Here is a 15,371-nt window from a genome sequence, read left to right as displayed (position 1 = left end):
AAACATATAAAAGATTCATCCAAATTCTATTAAGCAAAATCCTTATACCAATTGTAGACTGGTGACATAAATAATCTTTACTTCTCCAAATGACTTCAAGATACTCCAGAATGTGAGGCAAATGAAAACCATGTTATAAATGTCTACATTCAAAGCTCTGCTACTTGCAAGTGTCCCAGACATCCATTGTGAAGTCCATAACCAAGGGTTATAACAGCATTCCTTGTCCTGGCCTAACCACAAATCATTTTTTGCTCTGAATGCAGTACTTAGGGGCTTGTTCTGTCCCCCACAGAGAGGTGATGGAAATCTGTTCTCCATCACTGCCAGAATTCCAAGCAGCATGGCTTTAAGTCTTCAGTGGATTATAAAATATATTTTCATCCTCTGTTCTATATTTTGAATTGCTGGATCAGTGGAAGAAACTGCACTGGAAAAGAAGTCCAAGGAGGGAGACTAGCGGCTAATTCTGTCCTCAATGTTGATATTCTGGTTGAATGCATGTTTAGTTTAGGTTGGGGATATAGTGTGGGTAACAGGTCCTTCGGCCCACTGAGTGTGCAATCAACCATACACTAGTTTCATCCTGCACATTAGGGACAATTTACAGAAGCCAATTAACCTACAAACCTGCACGTCTTTCGAATGTGGGAGGAAACAGGAGGACCCAGAGAAAAACCCCAGATGGACAAAGAGAGAATGTAGAAACTCCATATGGACAGCATGCATTGTCAGCATCAATCCCGGGCCTCTGGCGCTGTGAGGCAGCAAATCTACTGCTGTGGCACTGGAAATATCAGTTTATCGTATGTATCCCAATTCAAGAATCCATGCAGCTTATTCAGTGAAGCATGTAACAAGGCTTGCAGACCTACAGCCAGAGGATCAATCATTTGAACCAACTGATTGTTTTAATGAACATCCACTACTCTCAGTACTTTGCTCTGCAGTAATGTTATGTCTTGTCAGAAAGTAATTGATATTTAAGTTTAAACCTTCCTTTATCCAGCACCAGACCACCAAGGATGAAGTGTCCCCCATCTGCAAATGCTCTGCACAATCCATTCTATTACACATTTATTTTTGCCAGGGTCACATCTTGCCAATTAGAAAAGACCTTCTTTCCTTGCTATAAGTCATTACAGTCATCAAAACAACAGTGGCATCCAAAATAAGGTGTAATGTCACTTCTCATACAGGGCCGACGAAAGGTGAGTATTAACAATCTTCAAGAACACTGGGGGTCCACAATCAATGGTTCTTTGTGTGTGAACCTTGTTGCAGTTGCCCTAGGGAACCAATAGCATCTTCTTTGTGTCTCAAAGTTCCAGCCAAAATGAAAGTTATTCCGGAAGGCAGCACACTTCCATGGCTTGTTTGTGAAGCAATTCACTCTAGTCTGGAGTTTCCACTCAAGTACACTGTGTTATTCTGCACTATTCATCCAAAATTGGCAAAACTAACACAAAGGTGTGTAGAATATTAAACACAAATTGCCTCCGTTTAAATAATTGCTTGAGAAGGGCATTACATACAAACTGGCCACAGCTTCAGGATAAATTAATCACCTTTGAGAGTTTCTGCTGTGTTTCTTTGGTGGCTAAAAAAACTAATCTCAAGTATTTTTTGCATACTTGTTTTTTTTTAAAACAAGGGATTCTTTTTTTTAAGATATCTTCTTTCGTTTATTTAAAACAAGGCTACACGGTGCTTACATTAATTTAATATAAAGATAAATATTAAGATGTAATGTATTCATTCAATGCAGCAATAATGGGCAAATGAATTTAAGCAGAACCTGTGGAGAATAAAACCAGAGGGCACAGTCTCAGAGTTAAAGGCCGTTCCTTTAGGCAGGAGATGAGGAGGAATTTCTTTTAGTCAGAGGGTGGTGAATCTGTGGAATTATTTGCCACAGAAGGCCGAGGAGGCCAAGTCAATGGATATTTCTAAGGCAGTGATAGATAGATTCTTGATTAGTACTGGTGTCAGAGGGAGAAGGCAGGAGAATGGGGATGAGAGGGAAAGATAGATCAGCCATGATTGAATGGCGGAGTAGATTTGATGGGCCGAATGGCCAAATTCTGCTCCTATCACATGACCTTATGAATAATACCAATCAAAATCAGTCCGTTGTTTAATCAATATGTATCCATGCCATGGACTGGATTTAAAACAACATTCTAACCTTCATTATCTACCTTATCAGAAACTTGTGTTGCTGTGGAATAACTTCAAATAAAATTCAGTTCGATAAAAAATCAATTGGTATGAGAATGTACTTGAGGCACAGACTGTGTTGCAAGTCTTGTAATGTTAACACAAGGGATTATAAAGAAAGATGTTGCAAATATTGGGGAGCTACAGTTAAATACTAATAATATATCACTTTAGCTGACGAGGGGGAAAAAGGCATGTGAAAATTATCAAACAATGCTAATTAAATGTCTGCTAGGCCATTTAATCACATAGAAAATGGGGGGGGGGGAATCTTCCATTCACAGAGATTATCCCATTCTTCCTGTTTGTATTTCTTGATTAGACGTACATAGTCATACAACATGGAAACAGGCCCTTCGACCCAGCTAGCCCATGCTGTGCAAGGTGCCCGAATCTACACTAGTCCCATCTGCCCACATTTGGCCCATGTTCTTGTTCAAATGTCTTTTAAATGTTGTTTCCACCTCAACAACCTCATCCAGCGGGTCATTCCACACACTCAGTGTGAAAAGGTTGCCCCTCAGATTCCTATTAATTCTTTTCTCTCTCACCTTAAACCTATATACTCTGTTTCTTCATTCTCCCTATTTCTTCATTCTCCCTATTCTGGGTAAAAACGACTCTGTAAATCTATGCAATCTATTCCCCTCATGATCTTATACACCTCTACAAAATTACCTCTCATCCTTCCATGCTCCAGGGAATACATTCCCAGCCTGCCCAACATCTCCCTATAGCTCAGCTTCTTGTTCTGGCAACATCCTTGTAAATCTTCTCTGTAATCTTTCCAGCTTGACAAAATCTCTCCTATGACAGGGTCACCAAAATGTACACAATACTCCAACTGTGGCCTCGTGCAGTGCCTTGTACAGTCCCCAAAGTCTATACTCAAAACCCTAACTGATGAAGGACAATATCCAGAAAGCTTTCTTGACCATGTTCGCTACCAGTGATGCCACGTTGAAGGAAACATGTACCTGTAGTCCTGGATCCCTCTGCACCACCACACTCCCCAGAGACCTACCATTTATTGTCCTGCCCTGGTTAGACTTCCCAAAATGCAACACCTCACATTTATCTGCATTAAACTCCATTAGCCATTCCTCTGACTACTTGCCCAACTGATCAAGACCCTGCTGTAACCTTTGATAATCATCTTCGCTAGATTGTTTTGTCACCTGCAAACTTACTGATCACGCCTTGAATGTTCTTAATGCACACCTCCAGTCTTAAAAACAACTTCTGAAGAAGGGTCTCGACCCGAAACGTCACCCATTCCTTCTCTCCAGAGATGCTGCCTGTCCCGCTGAGTTACTCCAGCATTTTGTATCTACCTTCGATTTAAACCAGCATCTGCAGTTCTTTCCGACACATTTCTTCTACCATCCTTCCTTCCCTGAATCCAATGTTGTATCCCATAAGCTAGCTCTCCTTGAATCCCATGCAATCTAACCTTCCAGAGCAGCCTACTATGCAGAACCTTGTTAAATCCCTTGCTGATGTCCATATAGATATTGTCCACAGCTCTGCCCTCAACCAGCTTTTTGGTTACATCTTAAAAAAACTAATTCAAACAGATTCATGAGGCACGATCTCCCACATACAAAACTGTGCTGCCTGTCCCTAATCAGCCCTTGTCTAGCTAAATACATGTATATCTTATCCATCGGAAAAATCTCTAGCAACTTTCCGACCACAGATGTTAGACTCATTGGCTTATAGTTCCCAGCCTGTTCCCTGCAGCCCTTCTTAAATAAAGGCTGATCTGAAACCTTCCAGTCTTCCTGCACCTCAGCCTTATTTAATAATGACTCATAAATCTCAGGCAGGGAACCTGCAATTTCTTTCCTAGCTTCCACAGTGTCCTGGGATATATCTGATCGGGCCCAGATTTGTCTGTGTGCATCAGAATGCTCAGCACTACCTCCACCGTAGTATTGACTGCCCAATCCAATTTAATTTTCACACATGATGACTAAAATACTTGCCTTCCTTTACCACTTCCCTGCAGCAGAGAAAGTCATCTCAGGCCAAATTAAACGACAAATAAAATCCCTTCTTGTACCAGAAAAAAAGCCACTAATATTTTGAAGAAATATTCTAAGATATATACTTTTCCATCCTTTGATTTGTGATGGGTTTGAATTAATGGAGGTGGTTTATTGGGACCAGTTTGAAATGTTCTGCAGTAAACTTTATCCATTAAATACTAAGGTCAGGTAAGACATTAAAGTGCACATTGTTCATTTAATAACGTTTCTTTACCAAAGCTCCACACCACAATATCTTTCAGAATTACACATAAAAAAGACATCTATTATACAATTCAATTTAAACAATAACATTTTCACCTAATGAAATGCTAAAGAATTTGGCCCACTAACTTTTTATTAAGATTTTTAACATGTTGACTTGAATCACTGACTCCCAATCATCTTACAGTGAATTAATGGTAAATTATTTTAAGAACTTATGCTCGGTTACATCAGGGCTAGTTAAACAATCTGTATGAAATAAAGTATTGACACTAAATGCTGGAGTAACTCAGCGGGTCGGATAGCATCTCTGGAGAAAAGGAATAGGTGACGTTTCTGGTCGAGACCCTTCTTCAGACTGAGAGTCAGGGGAAAGGGAAACAAGGGATATAGACGATGATATAGAACAAATGAATGAAAGATATGCAAAAAAGTAACAATGATAAAGGCCTAGGTGAAAACGAGTTACAGACAATGAGACTCAACAAGATTACTTTGAACCTCATACAACGACTTGCGTGGAGGAGGGATGGAGAGAGGGGGATGCAAGGGTTATTTGAAGTTAGAGAAATCAATATTCATACCGCTGACTTGCAGGCTGCCCAAACGAAAACATTAGTTACCTCCAATTTGTGTTTGGCCTCATACAATACAGCATTAATATTAGCTGCTTCTTTTTTCATAGCTTCAGCACACAGCGACATATATTTGATTTTAAATGACTTACTTTTACATCTAGCACAACGGCTTCGATCGTACTCTATCAACTCGGCGCGCTTCGAATGGTCTCTGGAAAATACTCGGATCTGACCCTTGTCCTGCCGCAAGCGGGCTGCTTCTTCTTTGGCAAATACTCCCAAGTCCTGGGTGTATCTGCCATACATCTAGAAATAAAATGGAAAGGCAGAATCAAGTACCCTGTATGAACAGGAGAGACATGGTTAACACAACAATGATGGGGAAGGTTCCCACCCCCACACCCAGCCACCATCACCTCCGCTGATTTGACAAGCATTGCTCCGTCAACGTTAGTCGACAATCGAGGCCAACTGCGGATAAATGTCACGCAAGATAAATGCCTAGAATTAAGATTTGGCTGCATTTGTTGATGACAGATGTAGTTGCGGGGAATGATTATAGCTGCAATACCACTGTATTTTTGGCACATTTTGTAGAACTGAAATCATCACGTTTTGGGACAAAACACCAGTTACCTACCAGGACTAACCCAGTTTTTAATTCTCATTTACTTGATAAAAATGCATAGCTAGCTGTCGTGAATGAACCAGTTTATGGGTGGGAGCAACAAATAATAAAACGTGTAGGAAAGAACTGGAGATGTTGGTTCACACAAGGATAGACACATGAGGTATATTTTGTTTGGGCACCTTGTAACCTAGCGGGATGAATATTGATTTCTCTCATTTCTAATAACCCTCGCATTCCCTCTCTCTCGCCGCCCCTCCCCTACCCGAGTCATTTCACTGTTTAGATTCCTTCGTTATCACCTCCTCCACAGCCAACAATGGACCATTGTGGGCTCCTTGGACATCGATGCCGGCTCTGAATAGTTCTGTAGATTTTCATATTTCTTGTTTCCCCCTCCCCTGACTCTCAGTCTGAAGAAAGGTCTTGAGGCAAAACATCACCTATTCCTTTTAGTCATAAAGTCAGGGTGATACAGTGTGGAAACAGGCCCTTCAGCCTAACATGCCCACACCAGCCAACATGTCCCATCTACACTGGTCCCACCTGCTCGCGTTTGATCCATATCCCTCCAAACCTGTCCTATCCATGTACCCATCTAACTTTTTCTTAAATGTTGAGATAGTCCCTGCCTCAACTACCTCCTCTGGCAGCTTGTTCCATACACCCACCACCCTTTGTGTGAAAAGGTTACTCCTCAGATTCCTATTAATAGCCCTGTCCCATGATACAAGTTCATTCCAAGAGCTCTCCCAAGTTTAAAAAAAATCAAACTGGTGGTAAGCACGGAGAATGAACGTAGCGGGTACGTCGGAGCTCGGGGTCATCTCTTAGCGCTAACGGCAGGTACTCGGGAAGACTCAAACCGACGAGTGGCCATTATCGTAAATCTCCGAGTTCAAATCAGGGCAAACTCTGGAGAACTCTTGGAATGAACTCGTACCGTGGGATAGGGGTTTAAATCTTTTTCCCTTCACCTTAAACCTATGCCCTCTAGTCCGCGATTCCTCTGCTCTGGGCAAGGGACTCCATGCATCTACCCAATCTATCCCTCGCATGATTTTATACACAACTCTTTTCTCTGTAGATGCTGCCTGATTCGTTGAGTTTATTTTGAAATAATAAAACATGTTTTAAGATGGGAAAGTAGATCTGCACTCACGGGAAGTTGTATATGGCAATCAACTCCAGTGACATGATTTGGGGAGGGGAGGTAAAATTCTTTGTCCTACAACTATGACTATTAAAAAAAAAACTACATGAGAATCTATATAAATGCAAAATATACTTTACATACCAGGTTTGCAACCAATTCACTTGACACTGAACCTCTATCACAAAGCTGAAGACATTTACCTCCACAGTGTTATATTTTGTTTAAAATATCACTTATATTTGAGGTGGGGAAGGAAAAGAGTATGGAAAAGGTTAATTTCTATACTATGATATCATACATTTGCGGTTGCATAATATTTAAGAGGCTTAATAACATGTCTCATAGCGATCTGCATTGTCATGTTACAGACTTTGACAAATAGAAATAAAAATGCTTCTTTTTCAAAAATATATAATCCATTGAAATTTATGTGAAAATACCAAATGAAAATAAAAAACTCCTCAATGTTCACAAACTGCTTTCTACCCTAGACAGAAAAGGCTGGAGTAACTCAGCGGGTCAAACAGCATCACTGGAGAAAAGGAATAGGTACGTTTAGTATCGAGACCCATCTTCATACTCTGATGAAGGTTCCCTCTCCCCTGACTCTCAGTCTGAAGAAGGGTCTTGTTCCTTCTCTCTTGAGTGATGCTGCCTGTCCCGCTGGGTTACTCCAGCATTTTGTGACTTTCTTTGGTGTAAACCAGCATCTGCAGTTCCTTCCAGTTTGCTGCTAGTTTGCTGTTGCTGCCCTCTCCAAACAAGTAGAGTTGGGTGTTTCTCAGCAGGCCATTATTGTAACAGCCTCCACTCAGTGCCAGACCCTGTAAAACTGAAGGGCAGTGTGAGGGAAGGGGCTGCAGATACTGGTTTAAACCGAAGATAGACAGAAAATGCTGGAGTAACTCATTTTGGGTCAAGACTGAAGGGTCGATGTCTGAAGAGGGTCTCGACCCGAAACATCACCCATTCCTCCTCTCCAGAGATGCTGCCTGTCCCGCTGAGTCACTCCACCATTTTTTGTCCATACAACTGAAGGGCAGTTGTCTACAGAAAGTAATAGAGGGTATAGTCAGAGGTCTGTTCCATACTCATTGTGTTTGACAGTGATAGGTTTATGTTTTTTGATCTAACATGATGGAGCCAACCCAGTAAACAAACTTCTTTTTTCTTGAGTGTCTCCAAAATAGTCACTTGATGTTAAAGACAATGGTTGGCAGGCATAACGTTGGAAGAATTTTGAGTAGGCTTCTTGCATTCAGTTAGTTGACGAGAGTCTGAGAATTGTTGCCAGAAAGCCACGCTAAAATTACAGAATAAAAATTGACCATCTGACGTTGTTCTTCAGCACATTGAGCATGTCCATAGAGATCAATATGTAGAATAGTTGTATCAACTCATCGTCCTTCACCAATCCACAATATGTTTTGAATCAGGAAAACTAATGAGTTGCTTTTCATGTGTGAGAGAAATGTTTAAGGCTACGAAAAACATTTACTGCCAATAACGTTCTCGGTTGCCTAACCTCTCCCTATAATTCAATCCTTTGTGTCCTGGCAACATCTTGTGCAATAGTTGAATAGTCAGCAAAGAATTGTCAAGCACACACACACACACACACACACACACACACGCACACACGCACACACGCACACACGCACACACGCACACACGCATACACACGTGTGCAGATTGTATTCATTCCTTTATACAGATGTAAATATCCATATGCTGTGCTATAAAACAGTGTAGAAAATATAGTGCAATGCTGTGCATTTTAGATGATCTTCTTGCAAGAACTATCCTTCCGATTGCGATGAAATCACGACTGCTGCATTGTGATTTTTGGGCAGTTGCCTACAAAAAATATTGTTTTAATTCTTTAAGAGTGTGGCACGGTGGTACAGCATTAGAGTTGCTGCCGCAGTGCTTAAAGGGTTCGATCCTGACTACGGGTGCTGTTTGTATGAAGTTTGTATGTTCTCCCTGTGACCGCGTGGGTTTTCTACGAGATCTTGTGGTCCCACATTCTAAAGACATACAGGTTTGTAGGGTAATTGGCTTAGTATAAATGTAAATTGTCCCTAGTGTGTGTAGGATAGTGTTAATGTGCGGGGATCACTAGTCGGTGCAGACTCGGTGGGCCGAAGGGCCTGTTTCCACGCTGTATCTCTAAACTAAACAAAATATTAATTGCAATGATAGCATTGGGATATGCATTCACAAACGACCACTGCAAACAAAAGTAGCTGTGCTTCAGGACATTATTGCTGTGCACCAATTTCTATTGAATTAGCAGCCTCAAACTTCTAGTACACGTCTTGTCAATGACAATTCCATTAAAGCCAAAGATACATTTAATAAATATATCAAAATAAAATGAAAATTAAAGTAATGAACTTTAAAATGAGTAATGCGACAGGACATCACAGTATATTCCAGATTGATTGAAAGATACCAAAAGCAGGCCAACAGTTAGTTCTAGTTCTCTGTCTAAAGAAGGGTCTCAACCCAAAACGTCACCTATTCCTTTTCTCCAGAGATGCTGCCTGACCAGCTGAGTTACTCTGGCTTTTTGTGTCTATCTATGTTATCCCACATACTAGGAACTGGGAGGCGATACACACACCGTAAATATTTAACGAAGGAATTGGCATGAAAAGGGTAAAAGCTGTGATGTGGATATGAGCCACACAGCATGGATGCATCCAGTCACCAGATGCAGTGACCTTCACCATCTTTCTCACCCTGTATTCATGCTGTGTTTCACAATTGTAGATTTCAAGACGGAAGCATTGCTTCCAGCATAACCATCCACCAAATGCTAATGCCGCTCAGCTACTGGAGCTTTCTCGTGAATTAACCTGCTCCCTGAAAATTGCACGCTTATTATGGAATGGCCACTTCACACGATAAAAGGCAGAACAGAACTAGAGTATGGATCAATCACTGCACATCACACTGGTAAGACCTTTCCTTCCTTGTTGCATGTTGCACAATAGTAATTGGCAGAAAAGATATTCTTAATTGCAAAGCAAATTATTTTCTTCCAAATCCCGACAGGAAGTAAATATGACACTTATATTTCAAATATTGGCTCGACATATTCCCTGTTATCTATAATATGGATCACATTGGAATATACCCCATAAATAAACATTTTATAGAGTATTAATGACATTGACGTCATGTATGGTGCAGTTCTGGCAACAGCACAAGTAGGCTGACCCCTGCTTCCTTGTATTGAGATACCATTGATGTCTTTAGACTGACTTGCTCCATTACAGTACACAGCCACATGTTGCTCGAGTCACAACTTACCTTCTTTACATCCACTGGTGACAATGACTTGAGAGCGACTGCATCGCAGAACACCATCGGCCGTCAGCAATTCAAAACACATCTCCCATTGCATGTCACAGACTCTCACGACCAAACTGACAGACCAGCGTGTCACGTAGAACGCAGAGGGGAGTAATGCATCATGGATGGTGGAATACATCTCAAACAGCGAGGGCTTCATTAGGGATTTCCAACCATGAATAGTTTCAATTACTATTATGTTCAAATAATTAACAAAATCAAACCTAGACGACAACATGTTTGGTTACTTCCTGTAGATAACGCACGAGCAATGATAAGCACTAGTCTCATTTCCTGGTGTAGATTTATAATTCTAAATGAAATACAGCCCTTTATCTGCTGCAATTTACTTTGGCTCAAGAACAATGAAGGTACATTGGGTCCCCAGGGCACTATATTCATCTGAGATGTAAATCTCTCATTCAAAAAGCTTTGGTTTAAATAATCAGACTCCAGAGATCAGGAAAAAAAGAGTCCACCCTCAATTAACCTACTGCCCTGCATTATAAAACCATGAGCAAAAATAAACCCTTTGCCCCTTGGCATGATGTTTTTTCTAAAGGTTGCTTACATGGATTATCTTGGATGGAAAAGCAATTCTTCTAGAAACTATAAATGCACGGAAGTCAGGATTCTGATACTAAATGCATTGTATTAGTGTTTGGTACACATTTTAACGTTAGCATAGATGTGTATATACATTTAAATTGCTTAAGGATTGCAATCATATATCTGGCTTCTTCCATGAAGGCCCCAGATTCAATTTTTCCATTTATCGTGTATTAGTATCCAAATATTGACCAATATTAACAAAGAATGGCCAATATAAATAGTAGTTTTGGTATATCTACTACAGGATTGATGTGGAGGCTTTGGAGTTGGTGCTGAGGGGTTTAAGCTGCTGTTAATCCTGGCTAAATTGGAGAGGCTAGGACTTCAAAATGAGGTAAAAGCTTCAGGGCTGCTGGGAGATTTGGTCAATTTGGAATTGCTCTCTGCAGAGCTGGGACAAGCTGCAAAGTGGTGCCTCTGTGTCTAGAGCCTAAATACAATTTGCAAGAAAAGAATAAGAACATCTGCAGACCCTGTTAATTAGGTGCAAAATGCATAACATGTATTGGATGGCTGCAAACCAGACATACACCTTGTAAATAATTGTAAATAATGTTGCAGAGTTCTACTTTGCCGAGTGTTGATTGGATGAGGTATTGAGCCTTGTCTGGGTTTCTTGCAGATCAGAGACATTTAGATACGTTCAACTTAGAAGATCAACTTAGAAATGTTTCTAAGTTCGCTTCCTTACGAAGTCCGGTTTGAATACAATGTATTGAGCTGCTGTATCATTGGGTTAGGGAAATGTCTGTTGTGTATGGGGTTAATCGATATCTGTAATTGAGTTATGTAGTATTTACTAAAATGAAAAATAACAGCAAAGTGAATTTGCTTAAAAAAGCTATTTTAACAAAACAATTGTTTATTTTGCCATGATCACATTGAATGGCGGTGCTGGCTCGAAGGACTGAATGGCCTACTCCTGCACGTATTGTCTAATTGTTTGAGATATTTCGATCCAAACTAAAGAACAACATTCCTAAAGTGATACATACAGAAGCTCACAGACAAACTGCAAGAACACTGAGTACTTAAAAGAAAGTGTATCAAATATCATTTCATTTCACTATGAATATAATCAGTGCTGGTGGCTATATCTGGTGAATCGGCATTGTCAATATTAATGTCCATTCTTAAAGTGGAAATCCCTCTGCTCTACAACATTCTCCAGGGCCCTGACATTCACTGCATAGGTCTTGTCCATGTCAGACTGCCCTATAATGCACGTCTCTGTATTAAATTCTATTAACCATTCCTCAGCCCACATGCCCAACGGATTAAGATCCTGCTACAATTTTTGATAGCCATCTTCACAATCCACTGTACCACCCAAGTTAGTATCATCTCCAAGCTTGCTAATCATGCCTTTGTATGTTCACATCCAAATCATTGACATAAATTGTCAGCGGGTTTAATGACAAAGTTAACAAATACAATGTTGAATTAGGGCAAAGCCAACTCTGATGGCATTACACTGGAACTTGCCCTGGTTGATTGAAGCAGGTTGTTTAAGAACAAAAGAACATCGGGAAAGTGGGATGCTTTTAAACGCGTGAAGCCAAGAATTCAGGGTATGCATGTTCATGTGAGAGTGAAGGGCAAGACAGGTGAGCATAAGCATGCTTGGATGACGAGACAAGTTGAGAATCTGGTCTGGAAAAAGGAGGCATGGGACGAGTGTCGGCAGCTGGCAACAAGACTATCCCTCGGGGACTAAGTGACTTACAAAGTATGGGGGGCAGGATATAGCTCTAACAGATCATTTTAAAATAAATCCAAAGAGATTTTATGTACAATAAAGGAAAGAGGGTGACTGGAGAGAGAGAATAGGGCCCCTCAGAAACTAAAATGGTCATCTCTGTATGGAGCCGCAGGAGATGGGGAAAGTCCTCATTATTATTTCTCTGCTTTTTTTTACCATGGACATCAAGAGTGGTGAACTTTGGACAGTTAATGGAAGTGTCTTGAGGACAGTCAGTATTATATTCAAGGAGGTGATGAATGGAGGTCCCAATGCAGGGCTGCGGAACCTGCGGCCTTCTTGGCCATTAAGTACGGCCTTTTGAATGAATCCAAATTTTGTAGAACAAATCCTTTTACTTTTATTAATATGGTTTTGTTCTTCTTTTATTATTTTTATTTTTATCTTAAAATGAACGTACTTAAAATACCAAAGAGTAAAAGAAGATTGAACAAAGTAATCCTATATCTAATCGAAGTTTCTTGGATGCGGCCTTATTAGATTACAGCTAACTTTATGCGGCCTTCCAACGTGAAAAGGTTCCCCACCCCTGGCCCAATGCATATGAAGGTTGACACATCTCCCAGACCTGATCAGATATAAACATGACTATGGGAAGCTAGAGAGGGGATTGCAGGCACACTGACTGAGATATATGAATCTTCATTAGATACGAGTGGGATGCAGGAAGACTGGAGGGTGGTGAATGCTGTGCCTCTATGTTTGAAAGTCTGCAAGGAAAATCCTGGGAACTATAGACCATTGAATCTAGCATCTGTGGAAAGCAAACTATTGGAGAATATTATGAATATTCATTTGGATAGACAGGGGCAGATGGTCAGCATGGTTTTGTACATGGGAAAACGTGTCTCGTGAATTTAATTGAGTTTTTTGAAGAGCTAACAATAGAGGTTGATGAGGGCAGAACTCTAGATGTTGTCTATATGGATTGCAGTAAGGCATTCGACAATGTTCCACATGGTAGGCTGCTCCTGAAGCTTAGATCGCATGGGAACCAGGGGGAGATAGCTGACTGGATAGAAAATTGGCTTAGTGGAAGGAAGCAGAGGGTTTTTCAGACTGGAGATCTGTGACTAGTGGTGTGCCTCAGCGATCGTCGTTGGGCCAATTGCTGTTTGTGTTTTTTATCAACGATTTGGATGAGAATGTACAAGGCATGATTAGCCAGCTTGTAGTTGATACTAAAGTGGGTAGTACTGTAGATAGTAATGAGGGTTATCAGAAATTACAGCAGACTTTTGATCAGTTGGGCAAGTGGGCAATGGTATGGTTAATGGAGTTCAATGCAGATAAATGCAAGGGGTTTTACTTTGGGAAGTCAAATCACGGCAGGATCTTTACAGTGAAAGCGAGGCTTTGGGCAGTGTTGTAGAACAGAGCGATCTAGGAGTGCCAGAACATAGTTTCTTGAAAGTGATGTTGGGGTGTTGGGATTTAATGTTACAGTTTCCCTAGTGAGACCATACCTGGAGTATTGTGTGCAGTTTTGGACTCCAAATTTGAGGAAGGACATTCTTGCTATTGGGAGAGTGCAGCGTAGGTTCACAAGGTTAATTCCCGTCATATGCTGAGAGAATGGAGAGGCTGGGCTTGTATACTCTGGAATTTAGAAGGATGAGAGGGGATCTCATTGAAACATATAAGATTATTAAGGGTTTTGACATGTTAGAGGCAGGAAACATGTTCCCGATTTTGGGGGAGTCCAGAACCAGGGGCCACAGTTTAAGAATAAGGGGTAGACCATTTAGAAACATAGAAACATAGAAATTAGGTGCAGGAGTAGGCCATTCGGCCCTTCGAGCCTGCACCGCCATTCAATATGATCATGGCTGATCATCCAACTCAGTATCCCGTACCTGCCTTCTCTCCATACCCCCTGATCCCCTTAGCCACAAGGGCCACATCTAACTCCCTCTTAAATATAGCCAATGAACTGGCCTCAACTACCCTCTGTGGCAGAGAGTTCCAGAGATTCACCACTCTCTGCGTGAAAAAAAATTTAGAACAGAGATGAGGAAACACTTTTTCACACAGAGAGTTGTGAGTGTGGAATTCTCTGCCTCAGAGGGCGATGGAGGCCGGTTCTCTGGATACTTTCAAGAGAGAGCTAGATAGGGCTCTTAAAGATAGCAGATTCAGGGGATATGCGGAGAAGGCAGGAACGGGGTACTGATTGTGGATGATCAGCCATGAACACATTGAATGGCGGTGCTGGCTCGAAGGGCCGAATGGCCTACTCCTGCACCTATTGTCTATTGACTAACTATTGTCTATGGTCTGACTATATTTGGAGCAATTCGGCATGCTTGGGCTTTATTGCTTGGAACACAGGAGGATGAGGTGAATAAGATCATGAGATGAATAGATAGAACATGGAACAGCACAGGAACAGGCCTTTTGACCACAATGTGTCGGAAGGAACTGCAGATGCAAGTTTATACCAAAGATAGACACAAAAAGCTGGAGTAACTCAGTGGGTCAGGCAGCACCTCTGGAGAAAAGGAATAGATGACATTTCGGGTCGAGACCCTTCTTCAGACCCTTCATGAAGTGCCTCGACCTGAAACGTTACCCATTCCTTTTCTCCGGAGCTGGTATGACTTTACTCTTGTAATAATGATTAGAGGTGCTTCATCAGCAGTCCTAAGTATTTCGCAGTTTGTTCCTTTTAACTCTAATCTTAGATAATTACAAGACTGCAAAAGGATCTTAAAACAAATCTTACTCCAAGTAAAGTGAATGTATTTGGTTTCTCTTTATTATATCCAGAATATGTTGCTGGTGCTGAATCCACAGT

At 41.0% G+C, this 15,371-nt stretch overlaps 1 protein-coding gene across 2 annotated transcripts in view; it reads right to left on the bottom strand.

Moving 5' to 3' along the window:
* LOC129703182 (chloride channel protein 2-like) overlaps positions 1–15,371 on the bottom strand; it is a 496,183-nt gene that overhangs the window by 384,203 nt on the left and 96,609 nt on the right. For both annotated transcript variants that reach the window (XM_055645357.1, XM_055645358.1), the window contains exon 2: positions 5,203–5,359. In XM_055645357.1, coding sequence (XP_055501332.1) covers positions 5,203–5,359 — 157 coding nt within the window. The remainder of the gene's footprint in view (positions 1–5,202; positions 5,360–15,371) is intronic.

This window comes from Leucoraja erinacea, chromosome 14, assembly GCF_028641065.1.
Source record: "Leucoraja erinacea ecotype New England chromosome 14, Leri_hhj_1, whole genome shotgun sequence".
Lineage (NCBI taxonomy): Eukaryota > Metazoa > Chordata > Chondrichthyes > Rajiformes > Rajidae > Leucoraja > Leucoraja erinaceus.
This window is presented reverse-complemented; position numbering and strand designations above follow the sequence as displayed.